The following is a 24996-nucleotide window of genomic DNA, read 5'->3' as shown; positions in this document are numbered from 1 at the left end:
GATCTCTAAATGTCTTTAGTAAGAAATGAGCCATCCGGTTCCTGCAGCCCTCCATCCGCTCTTCCTGTGTCAGAATGAACAGATTGAAGAGGGAGCGACAGATCTGACAGGACAGATGATCTTCTGCTGTTCAAGAACTCCATATGGTGGAGGGAAACGAGAGGTATGAATCTGTCTCTGCATAAATCAAGAGGTTATTCGGATAGAAAGCTCTAACCTGCAACGGCGGCAGATGTTTGGAGATGTTCACCCGAACACATTAACAGGTGGAGACAGCAAACCGGTGCCGCAGAAATCAGTGTTATTTAAGTTTTTGAGTTACATTTATTTTTAAATATAAATATCTTTACTTTTTTATTTTAAGAACTTTACATTTTAATGCAATTTTATTAAGCACTTTAACTGAAACTAAACGAAAACAAGCTGAAACGTTCAGTTAATTAACGTTTCATTTATTTATTTAATGTCAACACAACAAATGACTATCAAGTGTAAGTGAGTCATTTATGCAACTAACTCGTTTAAACATTCAAATTCATTCAAAAAGTCTAATAATCACTCTCTCAAATGATTAATTCTCAGATACTAATAATTTAAAGAGAAAAAAAACAACTAGAGAGTCAACTGATTTGTTGAGATACACTGATTCATTCAGAAATTAAACAAGTGATTCAGTGAATCGCTTAACCAGTTCATTCAAACACACTGACTCATTCAGTGATACATTTGTTTTGGTTTTAGTTTTTAGAGTAATAGTAGAAATGCCTTTATAAAAGTAAAAAGAAATCACAAATAAATCTCTTTAACGTCTCGTTTATTTGTCCTAGCCTGCGATGATATCAAAACAGAAAGCCAATATTCAGTTCCTTCTGCTTCTTTAAAGTGTCTCCTGAGAAAAAGACCTCATAGCGTTCTCCTCCAGAGTTTCGGAAGCGATCCAAACAATGCCTCGAACTGCGCCAAGACACCGCAATCAGCAACCAAAAGTCAGAGCTCTTAATATTAACGCAGACGTTTCTTCAAAAGAAACCCAAACCCCGAGCTGCAAAAGCACAACACTTTCCCGTGAAAGCATGACTCCTACTCACACCAGAAGAAAAGAGCAGTCTTCTTTAAAGCAACAACAATACAAATGAGCAGACGCGCTTCCACCTGCACTAACGATCTATTTAAATCAGTAATGTCTATTGATTAGACTGTAACACAGTTTTCATGTTAACTGCCCACAGCAAGCGCTCTCTGTAGCCAGATATTGATTGGCCGTGATAGAGAGAGAAGGTGTAAATACTACAGCAAGACAAGATGGGAAGAAAATCACTCAAGAGCAGACATACATCTGCTGTTATTCTAAAGCGCGCAGAAACACTCAAAACGGGTTCATGAGAACTATTATAGCGGTCTGGGGGACTGAATACTGATTTGAGAAGCTAGAAGCGTCTCATTTAATGAGAATTTGTGCAATATTAAATATTAAATACTAAATTAAATACTGCGTTAGTGCATCGTTCTTTAGGCCGTAAACTATTTCAGAAAAATAAATGGCGCATGGGATGAACGAGAATGCGCATTCACAAATCCTTAGCATTTCCGAGATTAAGGTCAGTCTAAATTGGAAGATTTCGCATGTAAAAAATCTAGCTTTCGCACATAGATAGCGTTTTATGTTTAAATCACATCTAAATAAAACGACTGAACACAGTGTTATTGCTACGTACAGATACACAGCGTTGTGGAGAATTTTGCTAACTTTTGTTGAGGATGCATAAAAAAATCCAGTCGGCTTTTATGCAAAAGCCTCTAAAGGAGAAAAATAAAATCATCTTTTTTTTTTTCTCCTGCAGAGAAGCAATATCCAATATAACAAAAACACAGGGAAAAAATTGGACGTTAATGATGGTTGCCAGAGAAAATGAGAAACTGAGAGAATGAGATAGAGACGACCTTCTTTGTTGTGAATTACTGGACTGTGGTGCTACCAGTATTTCAGACACACACACACACACACACACACACACCTCTGACCTATTGATTTATATCAGCCTCTGCAATCAGACCCACAGAATCCTTTATGGTACCCGCTCTACAAACAATATCTGGAGCCTGTGTGTGTTTTTCATACGGATAAATCTTTCATTTGAAACAATTATTTTCATTAAACAGATCTCAAAGCTTAAGCTTTCGATCTCCGTGCCACCGTCAATAACAAACTAAATTGCAAAACATACATGCTAACAGTTTTCCCCGATCTGTTCAGCAGTCTTCTATTAGTTAGAGCTGGGTCAACGCTGCTGCTCCAACGCTTCTACAAGGACTCTATTATTATTCGTTTCTGCATATTAAACCGGGATACGAGACATAATTCTGAAAAATTGCACACCATCATGTTTCGAATATTTAAATAAAGCTTCCAAACATGCTTAATCCTCTGGAATTACAAAAAAAATTGTTTGGATCTCATAAGATGAGTGACGTCACAGACAGATGCCACGAAAAGACGTCTTAGACATCTGTCCTTGAGAACAAACGCTGCTTCACTATTGTCAGATATGTTTTAAATAGATCGAAGGACGGACAAACGCTAAATATAAGTTCTATGTAATATCACACAAAATGTACTTTATAATGCTAAAATTTTTTAATGTTCTTCACACTTTTAAAATCTGTTCACGGGAAGGTTCTTTCGGAAACCCAAAATGGTTGTTCTGCACCATTGCTGTGAAAACCCATTTGAAACTTTTTTTTTTAGGCGAGCAAAAGCACTTTCCCCAAGACAGATTAAACTTTGGCTTGAAACAGACTCGAATCTCTGTCGGCCTGAACAATTTAGTCTGAGACCAGGTTGTATACCTGGAGGACCGGCTCTTGGAGAGATAAAAGTACAAAGGAAGAATGAGAAGAAATAGAATAAAGGGGTTTCTTCCTCTGGAATCACTGAATATCTGCTGCTTTGAACAGCTCAGTGCGTCTCTGATCGGCCTAGTTCCTGGAAGAACATTCCTCTTTAAAAAGCACTATTGAATAGAAAAGTGTTTAAGAAGAGCGGATATTATCTCCAGAGAGAGTTACTCCACTTGAAAGTCAATTCATTTACAGCCATTTCTTTGTGAAACTCAACTCTTGACAGAGTATGTGCCATTACGTTTATTAATCATTCACTGTATTACGCTCCTGTAATGTCCAAAAAAAGGTTCATGGGTCAGAATGACCTAAAGTACATCGGTTCCCGTGCCAAAAATTATATTCATGTAAAAACTAATTCTGTATTGCAGCTTGTCTTAAACTAAAAATATAAAATAACAGATTACACACACACACACACACACACACACACACACATATATATGGATTATGGATTTTTGCATGCTGAGTTGCACATGATTACGAGTAGTATCTAACATTATTTGTCTTTTTCTCTTGCAAGGGCAAAATGGCTTTGACTGTAAAACTTAAAGAAATATGGATGATTCAGAAGATCTTACATTTCATAAATTCTCAGTCATTTAATCATTTAGCAGAGCTTTTATCCAAATCAACTTATAAATTAGGCCAACGGGAGCAATCAAAATCAATAAAAAGAGCAATAATATGCAAGTGCTACGACAAGTCTCGGTTAGCCTAACGCAGTACAAGTAGCAAGTATTTATTTATTTTAAATTATATAATGAATAAAAAGCAAACAAACAGAACAGAAAAGGCGTTTGACGAGTTACTATAAATGTTTTCTGTTTTTTTGTCTGACCCTAGTGTTTTGCAAAGTTTTGGCAAACTGCATTGAAACCCATGGGGTCAACAGTAGAATCAACACAAATTTGCAGTTTTTCCAAAAGTCATCTACTGTACGTGTTAAAACATAGCACACACATTCATGACCCTAAAAGAAAAATATCCACCAAATTCCAAAAAGAAATAAATAGTTTAACCAGTATTTTAAAGCAATTTGAAAATCAAGTGTGGGTCAAATCGACCCCAAAACACAGGAGGGCTAGAAACTGGTATTAATATCTTATTTATTTTGCGGGCTTAATGGTTTTAGTACATGCATTTAACATGATCTTTCCCTGCTGTCTTTTTTTGGGTCACGAACCACCAGTTGAGAAGAAGCACTGATCTAGCCAGCGGTGTTTTAGCAGGAATCTGGTGAGATGTGTTGAGGTTAGACCTCTAGCCCGCAGCTGACCTCGCGTCTCTCGAAGGTGACTCTCCATCTCGCTCAAAAATCCCATATCATTTATTCATTCTTCATCCCTAAACCCAAGGATGGCAGTCGTCCTATCCCGTCTCTTTCTCTCCCAGGCACTTTGCTAGCAGTCCCAATGGTCGTTTAATTTTTGAGTGGATATTTTTAGCTGAAGATAATCGAGGTGGAAACTTCCATCTGTCCTCTGCACATTCCAGCTGCTCCGCTTTTCAGCGGGAAAAAGCATTTATATTGGCACAATCATGATCATTTTGACCCTCAGTCTTTAAACAAAAGCTGAATGTGTAAGTTCACAAAATTTAAGGCCATATTTGCAGTTTTCACTTAGTGCCAAAAAAGTAGCTCAAGCAAAAAAAAAACTGGATTTTGTTGATGAGATCCTTGTATATTTAAATAGTTTCTAATCAAGTCATGCTCTAACGAGCGTTGTTTTTGGCCACTAAAATTTTATATTTTTTAATAATTTAAAAAAACCTGAAAAGTAAATATTTGATACACAATTAAACTTCATTAAAAAAAAAAAAAAAAAATAAGTACTAAAATCAATGAAACCAAAATAAAAACAAATCAATCAATAATAAAATAACAAAAAAAAATAACTTTTAGTAATTACAATATAAAAGGTTTTAATAATTTACAATTGCAATAATTAAGCTGAAAATATCAAATAAAAGCCAACTTAAAATATTAATAAATGCTATTTAAATAATACTAAAATAATAAGAAAATAAGCCATTGCTATTTCCAAAATAATTACACAATTTCACAGGCCTGGAAATTACAATTATATATACACTATATAATATATATAGGCTATATGTCTTAAAATATAAGTCTCATATATATATATATATATATATATATATATATATATATATATATATATATATATATATATATATATATATATATATATATATATATATATATATATATTTATTTATTTTTTGTTTATTTATTTTTAAGTCAATAGATGATATACAACCAGATATTAAAATAAAATTAGCCAAAATAATTGCGGGGGGTGGGGTGGGGTTGTTCATATCCATGAGAAAACTAAATCCATTTTTATGGTAACCCAGTTTGGTTTGATTTTCAAGCGAAAGTTGCATTCAGAGCAGGGTCAGAAAGTGCAGCGCTGCTTCGGATGAACTTTAATTGGCAGAATTGATCCGTTCGCTGGTGTGGTTCCTGAAGCCCGAGGCAGAGCGATACAATGATTAGAACTCAAGCACAGAGAAACCTCCATCCCTCTCTCTCACTCTCTCCTTCAAAACACTAACAAATCATTCATTTCAGCGCAGGCCTCGGATGACGGCTTGGTCAGCGGCAGTGCAGGACTCTGCCTCCATCGATTTATCTACTTTTCTTTTTAAAGTTCAGACTCGCATGCCCATTTTTCCTCGCATGCCCCCAAGGTGCCTCTCCGTGGCCCTTCGTGCTGCCTGGCCATTTCCTAATGGCAGAAGATGCAAAATTAATGACCGAAGATCCGGTGATCATGTGCAGGGACATGTCTCTAAACTGACAGTGACAGCGGAGCAGGAAACGCAGCGAGCTCTGGAAGACGCCCCAGTTTCCGACAACAACATCCATAACGCCGCGCACCGGCCTCTGTGGGACAAAAACACAGGGCTTCGCCGGAGCCCGACCCGTCGCTCCGACTCTCGTGACACTTTACAACCGCGTTTAAAGTGAATCACGCTCTGGGAGACTCTCCTGAACAGAACTAAACACCTGGAAGCGCTCCGTAAATGGATCCAGCGCCTGAGATGACAGAGTTGCGTATTTGTTCAGTGGAGTCCCTAAAAGGATGTACCAGCAAATGCTATCACAAACATGCATGTATTAATGAGAAATGTCTGAATAGACGTACACGTCCAGGGCCGTTATCTCATCAGCTTAACGTCTACATGCTGTACAGAGAGACGGAGAGAGAAACTGTGTTGCGTGGAGATTGAATTAGGCCAACGCCAAAGTGTACGGTGCAAAAAAAGATTGTACATTTCATTTTTTGCAAGACTAAGCATCATCTCCGGGGCGATGCTTACTGTAGTCAGAACTGAAAACAACATTTTCATTGCTTGATGCAAAACCAACTTCAACTGAAATAAAATAAAATCTAAAAATCAGCTAATTGCCATTAAATCTCATTTAACTTGATGCACTAAAATAACTAAAACTACAACTGAAATGAACAAATAAATAAATAAAATTATTTAAACAATAAAATGACCCCAAAAAATTTATTCATTGGTGTTATAGTTTTTCATATTTTATTTTTAAATAAAATATTATGAAAAACTATAACAAATTCGGTGTTGGATGAAACTGACAATGAAAATGATCAGTAGGGCAATGAAACAAAATCAATACTGTCAATACTCACTGCCCAGCAATTATACGTGAAACGTTTGTATTCATCATCAATCTCTTTTAAAGTCCGTTGGGAAATATTATTACATCAAACATTAAAAGAGAAATAAAGCATCTCATTGTGTTTCTGGACGTTTAAAATATTCCCCGTGAGTAGAAACAAAAGGTTATTACAAAAACCTATTTGAGAATAAAGTCAAAAAATGTAAGCTAACTCTACTTTGCCTGTATCCTTCGAAAAAAAAATCTAATTTACATCAGTTTGGTTTGATTTTAAAGGCAAATGTGTGCAAATGGATATAATATACAATATATCAATCGTGCAAAATTGACTTTCTTCTCTGAAGGTGACATAAATGCATTTCCACAGCAATTGCAACTGTACGCTTTAATACACGTGCCAGAGCAGGCATAATTTATCTGGTTTTTATGCAACAGCGCACCTCTACACTGAATTTCGAGCAGCCTTCCTTAACTGCGCAAAGATGTCGTTCGCTCTTTCCGTACCGTGTCACTTGCATGCAAAAGGAGTTGCTTACTGCACACTAAAAAGTTGGGGATGAACGCATATTCAGACACGGACAATGTTTCGCATCAAACCACGCTGAAAAATAGACTCCGGACAGGGTTTACAAAAGCTTTTAAAATTCCAGAGAACCCAAGAAAACAACAAAGCAATCAATAATATATATATATATATATATATATATATATATATATATATATATATATATATATATATATATACTGGATGAATATACAGTCCCAGACTGAAGTTACCTGCATATGCCAGTCCCTTGTGTGGACCAACATGTGCAAACAAATACCGCCCGAATCCCACAGAGGATGGTACAATAAAAGTGTGTAAGTGAGTGAGTGTTTGTTTGTTTGTTTGTTTGTTTGTGTGTGTGTGTGTGTGTGTGTGTGTGTGTGTGTGTGTGTGTGTGTGTGTGTGTGTATGCATCTGACTGTCACAAGCGTCACGTGGAGCAGTGCTCTTCATAATCTGGTTGGATTACGGCTCTCAGACCTGCGCCGTCTGGCCCGTCCGCCGGTCCCCGGCCCATCCACGATCATGACCCGCTCACGATTTCACAGCATCGGGCTTTGTGTTGTTCAGATCACACACACACACACACACACAACAGCTGCACTTTGCACGCTAAAAAGCAGTAGGGTGATTTTTATGAGTGTACGTTTGTGAAGATTTCTGACAGACACACAGACACACACACACACACACTCACAGACACGCACAAAAAGGGCACATCTTCACATGACAGTTGTCAAACTTTTCCCATCACCTCAAATCCTGAACTACTCCCAAGGCCTTGTTTACATTCCTCGTAAATATGGGGGTTTGTGACGTCACGCAAGCGCGAGTAGTAACGGACACCAATAATTTGCGGCACAATAAAGAAGTGAAAAGCGAATAAAAAGCGAGCGTAGGAGCTGCGCACAAACTGCAATAACCACAAAACTCACCATTCACGCAGAAGAAGACCAGCCAAGCAATCCACAGATCAGAATTGTGAAATTTCAGCATTTTTCTGAGGGAAAGTCGTCGTGTCGCGAAGCGTGAAGTTCAAAGTCAGTCAGTTCTTCTCCACAGTCCGGCGGTGGGAAAGTAATTGTCTCTTCAAACCGAAATCGCGAATGAAATCTAAAGCATTTTTTAAAACGTTTCACTGATGTCACGAGAAACTAAGAACTACAACTAGTCAAATTAAACCGGCGCGTGAAAAATTCCCTCAGAGAACACCTTCGCGTCGGGATCCGCGTGAACGCGCCCGGTTCGGTCGGTACCGGGGTGTCCTGTTCTGCTCTTCAGCGCGACGCCGAGCTGTGTTCACACGCCGTTCGCGGTGGACCGGGAAAATGTGCACCGGATCCTCGGGAGGGCCATGACCGTCGCCGCCGCAGCCGCTCTCCGCTCTGATTGAGAAATCTGACTGACTGACTGCTGGCCTGTTGCCTAGAGACGGCTGACGCCATTCAAAGCGCGAGGTAACTGTGCCCTCCTCTGGCGCGAAAAGGTGGCAGCGCGCGCGCGCACGCACGCACGCACGGCGGCGCCGCGCCCCGGTGTGACCGCGCGTCAGGTGCGCGCAGGAACGACGCGAACGGGAGCGGAAGTTTTTAAATGAGCGCGTTTCTATATTCGAGCATCATAAACAGTTTAACGTTTTCACATGTCCACTGCCACATTATACGGGCCTTTTACGAACCAGTTTCCAGTTTGAGCAACTTTTAAAGATGTTTACTTTTTTGTTTTTTTAAGATAGTATAATATAACGTATGCCTTAAATTATAAAAGCACCCTGGAGCACAAACTGAGATCTGTAAGATGAATGAATAAGCTGTTTGGTTTGGTTTGTTACAATATTTGGACAATGTTTGTCTACATAGCAATGAAAATCTGGCATATGATGGTGCAAAAAAATCTAAATATTGAGAAAACCACTTTTAAAGTTGTCCAAATGAAGTTCTTGGCCATGCATATTACTAATCAAAAAATACGTTTTGATATATTTACGGTAAGAAATGCACAAAGCACCTTCATGGAACACGATGTTTAATTAATTGGCAAATAAATAAATAAATAAATAAATAATCATTCTAACTCACACGATGTATTTTTGAGCTCCAGGGTCGACACCATACAAATAAGTCAATTTTAAGACGTTTAACAATGTAAAATCATCTTATTTGACGCCTGCAGCTCATTGAAAGTATTAGGTAGTTCAGTAAGCTCTCTATTAGACTGTCAAAGAAAACCAATAAACTAACTGATCAATAAACTTGTTTAGAGGGAGAATCAATAAAACACCTGTCTATCAAACATTTGACTTTTATGATACACAACAGACTAAATACATTACATTCAGTACTGTATATTCGATATATATATATATATATATATATATATATAAATATATACTTATATATATAATGTATATATATATATATATATATATATATATATATATATATATATATATATATATATATATATATATATATATATAATGTGTGTGTGTATATATATATATATATATATATATATATATATATATATATATATATATATATAGAGAGAGAGAGAGAGAGAGAATAACTTAGAGAAAGAAATGTACAATAAAATAATATAAAAAAATAAATTCATATAACGATTAATAAACAAATGAGTATTTTAAAATCTCAAATTAAAATGTTTTAAGCATTGCTTTTATGTTTATATAGTTTCTTGTTTAAAAATTTCATTATAAAAAAACCAAGAAAATAAAATGTTGCAAATAAAAACACAGAAAACAAAAAAAAGCAAAAATGAACATACCAAAAAATGAAAATATAAACACATGTAAAACAATTAAAATTCTTAAAATAAAGCGAAAAATAGACAAGAAAGGAAAAGGAAGAGAAAGATAATTAACGACTACATTAAAACAATTTTATCGATCATTTCCTCTTGTTTTTTGTTTTAACTGTGATTATTTCCGGTTCCTCGCAGACATGACTTGCGATGTAACGTCCGTCAACCAAACGCGACACAAAAGTAATTAATTTCATGTGCAATGTCAGTATTTTGGCGTGATTTCGAGTTTTGCTCGATGCAGTCGTTTCTGGGACCAAAAAGTAGAGCCGAGCGCGTGCAAGCCCTGCGTTCACGTCCATCCTCCTTCCTCTGATCTTCAGATCTGACCCCGACCGCCGAAACGAGGCAACTTTTCCCCCCCGATTAAACTCTCAGCGCGTTTGATGAAATATGCATGCGAGAGATCCACGGGGTGTGGCTGGGAAGAGAAGAGAAGAGGAGAAGAAGAAGAGAAAAAAGAAGCTACACGGCGCTTTGCGTTTATCCTGCAGGCGTTTGGCACGGAATGAGAGAGAAAGGCTGTCTCGGTCTGATGGACGGAGAGAAATATCCCTCCCTTCCGCCTCTGGGCAGCAGTCGGCCTGTTCTCTTATCTCTGGCATGCAGTTGTCTTCAGCCCCGCAAAGAGCGTCCAAAACAGTGTTTGGAAGCAGACGCGCTTCGTCCCTGCTGTTCAGATGAATTATCTGTGCCTCACTCAAACAGAGACGAACGCGCAAACAGATCGTGCTCAAACAAGACAGAGACGAGAGCGCTGTTTGGACAAAGATTTTGTGATTTTTTTTTCCCCCCATTTGCACGCGACTCTTTAACCTGGTTCTAATCATCCGAGTTACTAGGCAAAAGCTTATTTTCATAATAAACTTCGATCAATATGTGCTTTAATTTGCATTTAAAGACCGCCTGCATTCGCGCATCAGATAGCAAAGCCACTGAAAGTTAATATGAGATATTTCAAACATCAGAATTTATTAAATCAGAAAACAATTGTACACACAATAGCAGGTAAGTGTTTTTATTTCAGGTGCTGCACTGAAAATTATGCTTGTAAGTGGCGCCACCTTGTGGTCGAAACACCTCCCGACGACCTGAAGGGATTTGTTATTGATTATTCCCCCCCTGCGTCACATAACGTTGCATTTATACAATCATATAATAAAGATTTTAAATTATGTCAGTGGAGGTATCAGATGAGCCTTCGGTTGAGATTTAGTCCTATAAAGACAGAAAGAAAAAAGTTAACCTTTAGATTTTTTTCAAACCTAAACGCTTATCATATAATATCATACGGAATTTTTTTTTTGAGTTAATAATTGTTTTAAGGATTAAAAAAAATAAATAGAAAATAAAATAAACATATAAATGGAAATAAAAAACATTTTAGGAGTTAGTTGCTGCTTTGAGGATCAAATAAATAAAAATAAATTAAAACAATAAAATGGATAAATAAAATAAATGACAATTTACATTCTCGAAGAGTTAATTGTTGCTTTAAAGATGAAATTTAAATTAATTTAAAAAACAGTCAAATTAAATCAAATAAAATAATGACAGAATCCACGTTTTTAGGAGTTAATTACTGCTTCGAGGATAAATAAAATAAAATAAAAAATTGAATTTATAACTTTGAGGAGTTGTCTGTTTTAAGCTGTATGAATTGCTTTAAAAAAAAATAAAAATAACGAATTAATAAAAAATAAATATTTACTAAAAACGAATAAAATGTTTTTGGATTTAGTGGATGTTTTCTAAGACGAACGGGACAGAAAATAGAAACACTTTTTAACAAAAAAAAAAAGTCCAGAAAGGGGAAAGCATGCCTCAAGTCAAACCCTGGCACTGAATATGAAGTGTGAAGCTCTCTGTATTAGAGCAGTAAGGGCCGTGAGAGACTATTAAAGAGCACACATTCATTCCTCCGCAGACACCGTGTGATAGATATGTGCTTTTATCACGCTCCGCTGTAATACTCGCCATGAGTCGACTACAAATGATCCTGAGCACCACGGCGTGCGAGAGATCAAACACTGCACCCATCCTGAGATCATTACCATTCATTCTGCATCTGCAGCGCCGAGCCTCACGCGCCTCAATAGAGTTGCAAGTCAATACGCATTTACAGGAAACACGAGTTTACAGTAAACAGTACAAGTTTTATGAAAGTCTGTGGGGGAGAATATACTAAAGTGCACATGTTTTCTAAAGTAAAAAAATACATGTGTGTTAACATAAGACTATTAGGATAATATATATATATATATATATATATATATATATATATATATATATATATATATATATATATATATATGTGAGTGTATGCAATTTTTAAATAACACACACACACACACATATATATATATATATATATATATTTTTTTAAATAATATTATATATATACACACACACACACACATATATATATTATATTTATTTATTTATTTATTTATTTATTTTTTTGAAAAATATTATATATATATATATATATATATATATATATATATATATATATATATATATATATATATATATATATAGAATAATACAGAATTGAATAAAGAATTTTTGTTTTTACATGAATATAGTTTTAGTATTGATTTTTGGCAAATTGCATGAGAACTGATTTACTTTAGGTTGTTCTGACCCATAAAAGATATATATATATATATATATATATATATATATATATATATATATATATATATATATATATATATTATATATACACACACACATATATATATATTTTTAAATAATATTATATATTATACACACATATATATATATATATATATATATATATATATATATATATATATATATATATATTATTTTAGTGTATTACAAATTATTTTCTTTACCTTTTACTTTATCATCATTTATTTCAAATATTCATAGCTGGTAATATATCCCAGTTCACGCGTCACACTGTCATTTCAAACACATCCCCAGCTTCCTTTCTGAACTACTCTGATCTAATTCCTCTCTGTGGGCGTTACCACGGTAACCAGGATTTGTTTCCCTCCCCTGACCTCGTCCACACTCGCCGAACGGGCCACCGCTTTGGCTGTTCCCTCCGCGGGTGTGTGTGTGTGTGTGTGTGTCTATCAGTGTGAGGAGTCCCACGCCTCGAGATCAACCGGTTTTACGAGGCTCCACTATCACGGTCTTTATGGAGCCCAGCCCTGCTGCACTCGAGCACTCAATCAATGCTATCAAACGCAAAATAAGTCACTCCCGACTGAAACTTTGCTCCCGGCCTCCACAGCTTTGCCCTGTACCTGTGCACCAATGTGCGTTAAACACTGCGTTCATTAAAAATCATTACCGAATCGCTGGAAGAAGACGAGGACTTGCCACCGTCCTTCTTCTTGTGCTCCTTGTCCTTCTTCTTCTTCTTGTCTTTGCTTTTATGCTCTTTATCTTTGTGTTCTTTGTGCTTATCTTTATCCTTATGCTTGGAATCGCTCTGAGGGCAAAAAAAAGCGACGTTTATTTAATATATTACACAAACCAGATTATTAATATTCAGCATCTGCAACATCCTCAACATTATTTCCATATGCAAAGTTTTTCAGGGCCATCTGATATAAATACTTCTCATTCAACAAGTGCAACACTCATCACTTATTATCCATATTGATCACGTTTATGTTTTTATAGCAGGATAAACAAGTGATTACTGACATCTGTAACTTATTATGACAACAATAAAGTCACGAATGTCTATTATACCGATGGCTTTTGTTGTAAATAAACATGTTTACCTTGTCTTTGCTCTTCTCTTTGCCTTTATCCTTCTTTCCATGGCCAAATATCCCCTCCACTTGTTTGCCCTCTGACTTCTTCACCTTCTCATCACCAACAGCTGGAGAAAGAAAGTATAACAACGCACTCGTTTACTCACCAGGTGTTCCTTAATTCAGAAATGTAAAAAAAAAAGGTGTTAAATCAGCTTTTCAGCAGTTCACCTGCAGCCAGATCGAAGTCCATGATGAACAGGTTGAGCTGATCTAAAGCTCTGATCGATGTTTGTGAGGATCTGAGCGATCGAGAGACTTTACCTCATGAATATTAATTACGCAATCTAACGTTCGCCCAGCCGGATCATCTGATTCGCTGAGTGGAAGCCGCTAGAACGTGACGTGCGGGGCGGAAGGCGGAGCTCATGAATATTAACAAGAGCTAGGTTTAATTTAGTTGTGCGTTCACGGAAGTATTCTTCAATAACACACACACACACACACACACACACACACACACACACACACACACACACATATACATATATAAGCTACATACATGCTACATATAACAAAAATATGTAATGTAAAATAATGTAATGTAAAATAATATAATATAATATAATATAATATAGAATAGCATAATATAATATAATATAATATAATACAATACAATACAATACAATATATAATATAATATAATATAGCATAATAAAATATAATATAATATAATAAAATATAATATAATATAATAAAATATAGCATAATAAAATAAAATATAATATAATAAAATCTAGCATAATATAATACAATATAATATAATATAGCATAATGAAATAAAATATAATATAATATATAAAATTTAATATATAATATAATATAGCATAATAAAATATAATATAATATATAAAATTTAATATATAATATAATATAGCATAATAAAATATAATATAATATAATATATAAAATTTAATATATAATATAATATAGCATAATATAATATAATATAATATAATATAATATAATATAATATAATATAATATAATATAATATAATATAATATAATAAAGTTGTTTTGTATTGTTCATAAAGAAGTCCAGGAAAACTTTTACACCAATAAGTTTCTCACTGTGAGTTTATTCTGCCACTCTTTCAATAGTCACAATCCTCTATCATTATAAACATTTATTCCACTAAAGCTTGTTCAGCGGACGTGTTGACCTGTAGCGGTATATAGGACAAATCACTTTAGGAACCGTTTTAAGGAAGCAAACATTATTTGCAATGTGACACACATAAAATCAGTCCAGTTTTCCACGACGTAGTGTTTCAGATGTATCAGATGCTATATGCAACGACCTTAACTGTAAAAAAACCACAAGATTTTAATAGATACTGAACATACAGTACACACTGGACTCACGCGACGGCTCGCACCTATGTGTACAAATATAACAGCAGCGAAACTTTTAGTTTGTGGGACACAATTATGCTAATTTAAGACAAACGTATAAAAAGCATTGCTAAATTTTTGACTCAAAACCTCCCAGTTACTACAAACATAAATCCTTCAGGACATGTCCCCCGTGTGACAACGTGCCCCGCATGTCTTCAGCTTTAGTCCTGCAAACAAAGACAGAATGATGTTAATAGAATAAAATACAATAAAACCAGCCCGAGTGCTTGTGACTTGAGAAACGCGGATCTTGTTTTTGTCTGATTCTCGCACGCTTGTTTTCTCTAAAGCCCTGCGAGCGTCTTTTTGTCCCGCTTTCATGTAAACCGGTTCGTCTGCATTACAGGGGCCGACCCATCCCGCTCTTGACTCGTTTTTAAAGCAGTCCGACGCCTTTAAAAGGGCCAGGTCTGTTTTAAAGCATATTACTCCAGATATGATCCAATCAGATCGATGCAGGTCCCGAGTCTTTTGTTGTAAACCGCGGGCAGGTAAAACTGAAGAAAGGAGCATGTGCCCTAGATAGTGCGTGTTTACGACACTAAGTGTGCACCACACCTCGAGATCAGGAAATGCCATTATCACGCCATGTGATGACGAATGTAATTAAAACATCTGTAACTTGTTCTTAATTCGACTAATGATACGAAACGGCACCAAAAAAAAAAGATAAGTGTTTATAAGGCTGTAGTAAAAGTGCAGTTACCTCATCGCTGGATGAAGAGGACCTGTGTCCGCGTCCACGGCCGTGTCCGTGTCCGTGTCCGTGTCCGTGTCCATGTCCATGACCGTGACCGTGACCGTGATCATGTCCATGTCCGTGATCATGACCGTGCCCCTTTTTGTGCTCTTTATCCCTCTTCCTTTCCTTGTCTTTGCACTTGTCCTTGTCTTTGTCTTTGCACTTGTCCTTGTCCTTATCCGCTTCTTTGCAATCAGTCTGCATTAAACAGTAAGATGCATCATATTCTCCACGCCAGCATGCAGCAGCATCTCTCATTTTACGTCACCGTGACCCCTCAAGGGCTGAGCAACACTTCTGAGCTCTCAGAAAGGAGCCTCCCAGGTTGAACTCAGCGCAAAAAATTATCAACTAAACTATAAACAAAAATTAGCTTTAAATGGAAAGTGTGTGGAGTGGAAGGGGTTAAAAAGTAAAAAAAAAAAATAAATAAATAAATAAATAAATTATATATATATATATATATATATATATATATATATATATATATATATATATATATATATATATATATATATATAAATTTTTATTTTAATGTTTTAATAATTTTCATTGGCCATTTTTACAATTTTAATAATATTTAATTCCACTTTATTCTAAATAAGCTAAAGTAAGTTTTAATATTTGATTTCAACTAACAAATAAAGGAGGTTGAACTCAACGCATAAAAAATGATCAACTAAACTACAAACAAAAATGAGCTTTAAATGGAAAGTGTGTGGAGTGGAAGGGGTTAAAAGTAAAAAAAAAAAAAATAAATAATATATATATATATATATATATATATATATATATATATATATATATATATATATATATAAATTTTTATTTTAATGTTTTAATAATTTTCATTGGCCATTTTTACAATTTTATTAATATTTAATTACGCTTATTCTAAATAAGCTAAAGTAAGTTTTTAATATTTTGTTTCAACTAACAACATTTTTAAAGTTTTATTTGCAACTTAAACACATTTCAAAATCTTTTTTTTGAATAATTATCATCTGTATGTATATAAAATGTACATGTTTCGAGTACAAAACTACCACAGCACTGACTATAATGTAACGATAAGCACGTCAAGTTATTTTTCTGTGCATTAGAGAACTTCTCATGATTAAATATTCTCACCTTTGGCTTGTCCTTGTCTTTAGGCTCTTTGTCTTTTTCTTCTTTGCCTTTGTCTTTATCTTTATCCTTTTTTCCAAACCCAAAGATGCCCTCCACCTCGTTGCCCTCCTGCTTCTTCACCTCGTCTCCAACAGCTGCTCAAACACAGAAATAAAACTGAAGTTTCTCTCAGAAATGAAACGGTGTGTGTGTGTGTGTGTGTGTGTGTGTGTTTACCTGAACCCAGATCGAAGTCCATGATGAAGCAGTGAATGTGATCTGATCGAGTTGACAGCACTATTTATCATCAACATCAGGGTTTCTACCGGGATCCACCCAGAGCTTAAAAAACAGCTGCTCTTTCTGCCTCATTAATATTAATTAGCGTGACGCAAGGTTCGCTCGATCTGATTGGCTGAAAGCGGCGGCGCTCTTTAAAGACTCGGCTCATGAATATTAATGAACTGACCTGTAGCCTCAGCTGATTGGCTAAGAGATGTAGCAGGCGAGCTGACTAATGAATAGTTTGTGTTTATTAGGTTAATTACATGGTGTGGCTTTAATTTAAACGAATTTAACAACTTTGCAGAACGACATATATTTTTAAGCACAGGTTCCTACCTTTTTGGGAAAATTTAAATACGTGAGATAATTTAGACTCTTATTTCTGAGAAAAATACAAATACAGTATAAAATATAAATAAATAATCTCAGCTGAGTAAGTAACTAATAGTTTATGTATTATGTGGTGTGGTGTGATTTTAATTTTAAGTTCAAACGTTTAACAACATTTTTCTACAAAAAAAAAAATAGCACACTATCACTCTAGGTCTTAAAAAATATTTATTGAATTAATGAAAGTCACAATTGCGAGATAGAGCCTAAATTTTAATAATGTTTACGAGTGCACATCTTTGAATTCTGACTTTTTCTCTTGCATCTCTGTTCTTTTTTCTTGACGCATTTATTTTTTCTTTTTATTTTATTCGTTCTTTTTTCGAACCCCGTCCTTCGTTATTCTGAGGAAAAGTCAAAGTCGCGAGATGAAAAAGCGTCAAAAATTAAAGGGACAAAATGTCACGACAAGTGGCCTAAGACTTCACGGGAAAGCCATTTGAAACGCAAAAATCCAGTTTTTAAAAAGCACACAAACAGGATTATCCAACGGAGCCAGTTTCAGTATCTCTTCCCCTGTAGCTCAGGTTTGCGGGAGTGTAGGGTGTGTCTCATACAGGGGTTTAGTACAACGCCACCAAAAGCAGGCGTCCAGGTTCTTGATCTCCGACTCATAACCGGCTGCGGGAAACAGATCGGCTTCCCAAAGTTGTGCCGGGACATCGATTCATCTTGCATATAAACGAATGCTTCCAAAAGTGAACTTTGGCTGAAAAAATGTCGGCCTTCAGGGAAGCAGACGAGCCTGTTTCTGAGATTTGTATCAGCGACGTCTCAGCAATGCATGTGAATGGGTGCCGTCAGAATGACCTGAAGGGCTGATCACATGCACGGCACTCCGGTCCGTCGTTTAACATCTTGTAAAGGCAAACAGAAACGATTTCCTATTTGAGGTGCTTTGAAAATACGGGTTATATCCGATAAGCCATCTCCTAACGTATCTCACATCAAAATCCAAAAAGAGCTGATTTCTCTCCCGATTCAGGACAGGAGGACGCGTTAGTATGTGCAAAGATGGATTTCTTTCTTTTTTTTCCTCTACTGTGATGTTTTTATCACCTGCTTGGACTCTCGCGCCGACGGCACCCATTCACTGCAATTGCTAAAATACTCTTCTGTGCGTAATGTCGAATTCCCTTCAGTGTCACGCACACTGTTGCGTGTTCAATGCGATAAATACGTGCGTTAAATAATTGCACTTGTTAGCCTTTGGATAAAAGAGAATGCAGAATAATCCAGAAATATTAGACGTAAATGAACTTCTCTAAAGCGGCCCCAGCCCGGGGCTCTTCGGGAAAGTATTTAGGTGTGGTTTCTATTCAAGTCTTCTGCTCCACAAATGCTCAGGGTCTGATGATTTCGGCACACTCTGAATCATTCTCACATGAGCTGCATGTGGTTTAAACACAACCAAAATATTCCCTGAACCGGAATACAGATTTGTTAGATGTTTTCTCTTTTTTTATTATTTTTGTGCACTGTTTAAAATGTTATTTTCAGCAAACGAAGCAGTTAGAATATCACATGCTGCAACTAAAAATCTCCTAAAACATTTATGATTGATAATGGCAGTGATTATTCAGTAAACAACGATGAATACTAATGTGGGTTAAATACTAGTCGTTCTGTTAAAGACAGACAGACGCACACTGATCATAAGCATTCAACTATTGAAATTAATAATCATAACACCATGATAACGAAGTACTGTGGTGGCACCGTGGTACACTGAAGGTGTATTAAAATTATTTAAAAAAATTGATTAATAAAATTTTTATTACATTTTTAATTAATTAAAAAATTAAATTAAATTAAATTATTAAATTATTTAAATTATTTAAATTATTTAAATTATTTAAATTATTAAATTATTAAATTAAATTATTTATAATTATTTAATTTAAAAAATGTGTGTTATTCAAGCAAAAAATGTGCAGGAAAAATAAAATAGAAAATGAGTGCAAAAAAATAAAATTAAATCGAAATGGAATATTTTACTCACAAAATAAAACGAATAAATGATGTTCCTCAAAAGATCGTAAAGATCAGATTTTAGTAGTAAATGACTGATCTGGAAATATTACTCTATAGTTATTCTGACATTTACTTGATGAAAAAAGAACAATGCTTGACAGCAAAAAGAGCGCGCAACGTTTTCACGATTCACAAATAGCGATTTTTTTTCGATCGTTTCATCTTATATTCGCAAATCTGACTTCTAAGGATTACGAGAAATAAGAACTCCGAAATAAAAAGTTGCAATAGCCTTTTGTATTTGTTTTTTATTCTGTCGCAGAAACAAGCTTTTGAAGGATATTTATCACTTTGTTGAGTTTACCTCACAATTTTCACAATTCGGCTGCTGGTCGTTATCGGCCGATAATCGGTTGGGGACGTTTGATCGAAAACCGATCTCAAGCCGATGCGTCACCTGCCGTGAAAGGTCTATGCGTACAACTAAAGTCTACTGTGTTTCAGAGTCTACACACGTGTGTTTTTGGCTAGGTTTGGCGGGAAAGAGCAATAAAAGACCATACTCCTGGAGGTACAAAAACAAAGTGAGCTGCTTTATGAACTGCAAGATTTCTTGTAATAAAGATTTAAATTATGCAATTAATGTATAAATGTTGTGTTTGTGGTATACAGACATTGATAGCAAAGTGCATGTGCTGTTTAAAAAAAAAAAATGCACTGTTTTAGGTGCGAAAAATACAACCTGGTCTCATAAAAATTGTGCAATGCTGTTTTTCCGTAGCTTACTGCACGATTCCATGCGGTTTTAAAAAAATATTTCCTTTGAGAGGAACACAGCTTCAATACGTGAGCCCTGGCACGCTTTTATAGGTACGTATTACTCTGTTTTTATTCCGTTAAATATCCGTGGACTGTCACCAAAAGTTATCGGACATGTTTTTCAACCCTTAAAACTATGTGATGGTTAACAAACGCAAAAACTGATATAAAAACACTTGTTGATGCATTTCACGTGGTACGTATTTCGTGTCTTGCTAAAAAAAGTGCGCCCAGGTACATTTATCCCATGAAGGAAGGAAGGATAAATATCCATTTCTGAAAAATTGCCCCAAAAAAATGCCTAAAAAAAATCCAAAAAATGTTAAAAAAAAAAGTCAAAAAAAATGTCTAAAAAATGCAAAGATAGAAATGAAAAGATAGAGTGAAATTCAGGCCCTGAATAAATCTAAAAATCCTGATTGGAGTATCATTACAAATAATTCTACACAATAAAAAGAAGGATTATCGGTAAAATAAAATACCGATTATAATATCGGTATCGGCTTTCTTTGATCAAAAATACTGATCGGAGCATCCCTACAATTAAAGCCTTTTATCTCACAGTTATGACTTTTATCTTGCAATTCTAATATATAATATATATATATATATATATATATATATATATATATATATATAAAAAGTTGGATTAATTTGTCAAACAATCATAACCATTGATACAAACATCCCCGCGGCTCTGAATGCATGTATCTCTGAGGACGAGCCATCAGGCTCTCTATGACGGTCAGAGGTCTTCAGGAGGCGCTGCTGCTCTCCACGACTCTCCTTCAGTCTGCAGAGACGACTTCTCTCCTTCCTTCTCACTGGAGCTAGCTTCCTTCTAAATGAGAGAGTTTCAGTTTAACACCGCTTTAATGAACGAACTCCGTCCGTTAGCGAGAGAACACAGCGTCGTCGTCAGTGATGAGGATAATGAGTAATAAAAAGCAGAGAACAATCAGCAGAGAAAGACAAAAAAATAAAAAAATAAATAAATAAATATATATATATATATATATATATATATATATATATATATATATTATATATATATATATAAAATAATTAAGAGAAATGCATGAAATACTCTTCTTGAAATACTTCTTTTTTTCGCCATCTATATATCAGATTAAAATGTTTGAAATAAATATAAAGTTTAATTATTGTTTTTATATATATATATAATAACAGGTCAGTATTCTGGAGATTCTGAGTTTGTGATATAAAATATTTTAAATTGTCATCAACATTTCTAAGTTTCATTTAGCTAAAATTGACAAAAAAAAGTGTAATAAAAAAATAAAATTGCATTCATTATTTATAAAAAAGACGTTTTAAATAAAACGTTTAAAAAACATTTAAATAAAAAATAAAAATGAGTCTTAAAATGGAAGAAGCTAACGTTAAACATCACCTTTTTACTCTTCATCTTCTTTTTCTTGTCTTTTCCACTCTTCTTCTTCTTCTTCTTCTTCTTCTTCTTCTTGTCGCTGTCAGAGGATGAGGATGAGGATGAAGAGCTGCTGTCGGGTGATGAAGAGGAGCTGGACTCCTGAGGACGGAGGTCAAGAGGTCATTCTGGGTTCATGTATTTCTCATGTACTCAGCGTGAATATTTATTAAAAAGAGATTTTACTTTCAGATTTTACCTTTTTCTTATGATTATGCTTCTTCTTCTTCTTCTTCTTCTTCTTTTTTTTTTCTTCTTCTCATCATCGCTGTCAGAAGAAGAAGAAGAGGAGCTGCTTGATGATGAAGATGAAGACGAATCCTGTAAGAAACAAGAGCAGAGCAGTTGTGGGAAAATATAATAAAAGGATGTATATATACACACACACACACACACACACACACACACACACACACACACATACACACACACATACACACACACACACACACACACACACACACATATATATATATACACATACATACACACACACATATATATACACACACACACACACACACACACACACATATATATATATATAACACACACACACACACACATATATATATATACACACACACACACACACACACACACACACACACACATATATATATATATACACACACACACACACATATATATATATATACACACACACACACACACACACATTACCTATATTACACACACACACACACACACACACAATTATATATCTCCACACACACACAAAATAATATATTAACATACTATTACCTTAATAATAAGACTTTCTCGACAAGTGATCTCCAGATAAAAAAATTTAATCTTTATTAATTTAGCTGTGAAAATGATAATTTAAAATATAAATTATAAAATATATATAAAATTAAATATAATTAAATATAAATATATATATATATTTTTAATGTATGTGTGTCTGTGTATATATATAATAAATTAATAAATATATAAATATATTTGTATATATATATAATTAATAAATAAATATATATATATATATATATATATATATATATATATATTAATTAATGTGTTATATATATATATATATATATATATATATATATATAAATATATATATATATATATATATATATATAAATATATATATAAATATATATATATAAATATATAAATATAAATATAAATATATATATATATAAATATATAAATATAAATATATATATACACACACACACACACATAAATATAATTACTAACAATATGTGTGAATACTTTGTATATTTATTATCTATATATAAATACACACACTTACATTTCAGAAAAAAAAATATTTTAAATATGTTTATTTATATGTGAATAGAAATATAGACGTAAATATTCTCACACTGTATATACACTGTATGTTTGTGTATTTATATATATATACACAATACGTGTGTCTTCTCTCTATGTTTATGCAAACAAACAAAAAAATATGCTGGATGTGATAAATCATTAGACTGATCTATGGACAGACGGATGCATAGATATTTATTTTAGTAGGTTGCTTCTATTTTTATAGTTTTAGTTTCAACTTTAACTACCACGAATAGGATAACACCTTTCCAGCATTTCCATAATATTCATCATATCACTAAAATGCTAATAATAATAATAATAACAATAATACAGTAATCAAATGAATATATATATATATAGTTATATGTCGAACAGGGTTAGGATGTGATGAAATCACTCACGGGATGAAGATGAAGACTCTTCTCTGAGATCCTTCTGTTTGAGTTCAAGCTCCTGACAGACAGAAGACGACCGAGACGCAGCGAGATCCTCGAGATCCTCTCCTCCTGAATCCTGGAAGTCATAATGAGCTCAGTTACAGAATATAACTAGAAATGTGGCTTATTGATGAACTCTGAAACATTAAGTCTAAATCAAAACCTGTCCTGAGTTCAAGACCAGGTGCGTCGTCTAACGACAACTTAGATTTATTATTTTTTTTATAAAAACTTTTCAAACTTTTTAAGCTGCCTTCTTAAAGTACCTTCTTCTTCTTCTTCTCCTACTTCTCATCCTCACTGGAGCTGTCAGAGGAAGAGCTTGATTCCTGAAAGACGAGAGAAGAGATGTTTGACTTAAACATCATGAAAACTTGAAGATGGCTAAAGTAATCGACGTGAGAGCTAAAAAGCCAACTAAGAAGAACTGAGGCAATCAACAAAATGCAAGACGTTATCCTGAAGATGAACAAAGTCTTTGAAATAATACAGCAGAGACGGATTTAATTACTCTGTCGTTCTTCTTTTTCTTCTCCTCGTCTCCTTTATTTTCTCCTTTGTTTCCCTGCAGACCTGAAAAACGTCACAGATTTAACAAGAGCACTACAAAACAACACGATGACTAGTGACTAAAATAAAATAGAATAAAATATAATAAATCATAAAATAAAAAAATGATAAAATCCCCATATCTGAAATGAAATGCATCTCTATCCCAATAAAACACTCCTATCTGCTAAAACGAAATAAAAGACCGCACTAAGGCTGTGTTCAGAATAGAATTCAGAATAAAACTGATACATTAAATTGTAGGAATGTCAAATTAAAAGTTTCAAATGAAACGCTCACGTAAAAAAAATAAATGAATTAACAAAAACGCTGGGAAATGATTCTAAGAATGTTGTGCTAATTCTTCCAGTAGGTTATTAAAAATAATAAAATATTAAAGAAATAATAAAATATAAATATAAAACAAATAAATAAATACATAAATGTAAATAAATGTCTAAAACTAAAAAAATCAGAATATATATATATATATATGTATATATATATATATATATATATATATATATATGTATATATATATATATATATATATATATATATATATATATATGTGTGACACACATATATTTATTTTATATATATATATATTAAACATATATATATATATATATATATATATATATATATATGTGAATATTTTCAAAATATCTGAACGCAAAGAGCTCACGCATAACTTAGATTTCTTGGAGAATAGGCCTGTCATAGGTGTATGGAGTAAACACCGGGTTTATATACAAACATACACACACACAAATT

General features: G+C 34.1%; 3 protein-coding genes and 1 long non-coding RNA gene across 4 annotated transcripts in view; all 4 read right to left on the bottom strand.

The window, feature by feature from the left end:
* igsf11 (immunoglobulin superfamily member 11) overlaps nt 1-8615 on the bottom strand; it is an 87038-nt gene extending 78423 nt beyond the window's left edge. Inside the window, exon 1 of the mRNA XM_043230471.1 lies at nt 8060-8615. Within this exon, the coding sequence (XP_043086406.1) occupies nt 8060-8120 (61 nt within the window). The 5' untranslated portion in view covers nt 8121-8615. The remainder of the gene's footprint in view (nt 1-8059) is intronic.
* Nucleotides 8616-10895: 2280 nt separating this feature from the next.
* LOC122332966 (putative uncharacterized protein DDB_G0292636) lies at nt 10896-14076 on the bottom strand. The gene is made up of 4 exons (XM_043230442.1): nt 13922-14076; nt 13718-13818; nt 13279-13419; nt 10896-11165 (listed from the first exon to the last, which is right to left on the bottom strand). The coding sequence occupies exons 1-4, from the start codon at nt 13941-13943 to the stop codon at nt 11160-11162; spliced, it is 270 nt and encodes an 89-aa protein (XP_043086377.1). The 5' UTR covers nt 13944-14076; the 3' UTR covers nt 10896-11159.
* Nucleotides 14077-14810: 734 nt separating this feature from the next.
* On the bottom strand, nt 14811-17396 carry LOC122332965 (splicing factor U2af large subunit B-like). Its single transcript, XM_043230441.1, has 4 exons — nt 17239-17396; nt 17023-17156; nt 15856-16089; nt 14811-15316 (listed from the first exon to the last, which is right to left on the bottom strand). Exons 1-4 carry the CDS (start codon nt 17258-17260, stop codon nt 15311-15313), a joined length of 396 nt encoding a protein of 131 aa, XP_043086376.1. The 5' UTR covers nt 17261-17396; the 3' UTR covers nt 14811-15310.
* A 2198-nt stretch (nt 17397-19594) lies between these two features.
* The window catches only part of LOC122332968, a 6951-nt gene continuing 1549 nt past the window's right edge, over nt 19595-24996 (bottom strand). The window contains exons 2-7 of the long non-coding RNA XR_006248564.1: nt 24182-24243; nt 23937-23999; nt 23635-23746; nt 22119-22240; nt 21884-22021; nt 19595-21310 (exon numbers count right to left, since the gene is read on the bottom strand). This is a non-coding gene — a long non-coding RNA (uncharacterized LOC122332968). The remainder of the gene's footprint in view (nt 21311-21883; nt 22022-22118; nt 22241-23634; nt 23747-23936; nt 24000-24181; nt 24244-24996) is intronic.

Source organism: Puntigrus tetrazona, unplaced genomic scaffold, assembly GCF_018831695.1.
Source record: "Puntigrus tetrazona isolate hp1 unplaced genomic scaffold, ASM1883169v1 S000000151, whole genome shotgun sequence".
Classification (NCBI taxonomy): domain Eukaryota; kingdom Metazoa; phylum Chordata; class Actinopteri; order Cypriniformes; family Cyprinidae; genus Puntigrus; species Puntigrus tetrazona.
Note: the sequence above shows the minus strand (reverse complement) of the source record. Positions and strands in the feature narration are given on the sequence as shown.

What these genes read in the sequence shown, in the direction of transcription:
- LOC122332965 (XM_043230441.1), bottom strand. Translation starts at nt 17,260, where the DNA reads ATGGACTTCGATCTGGGTTCAG. An exon ending in GGACTTCGATCTGGGTTCAG is followed by an intron (nt 17,157 to 17,238) that starts GTAAACACACAC and finishes GTGTTTGAGCAG; the next exon opens with CTGTTGGAGACGAGGTGAAG. An exon ending in AAGACAAGGACAAGCCAAAG is followed by an intron (nt 16,090 to 17,022) that starts GTGAGAATATTT and finishes TGTTTAATGCAG; the next exon opens with ACTGATTGCAAAGAAGCGGA.
- LOC122332966 (XM_043230442.1), bottom strand. Translation starts at nt 13,943, where the DNA reads ATGGACTTCGATCTGGCTGCAG. An exon ending in GGACTTCGATCTGGCTGCAG is followed by an intron (nt 13,819 to 13,921) that starts GTGAACTGCTGA and finishes TTCTTTCTCCAG; the next exon opens with CTGTTGGTGATGAGAAGGTG. An exon ending in AAGAGAAGAGCAAAGACAAG is followed by an intron (nt 13,420 to 13,717) that starts GTAAACATGTTT and finishes TTTTGCCCTCAG; the next exon opens with AGCGATTCCAAGCATAAGGA.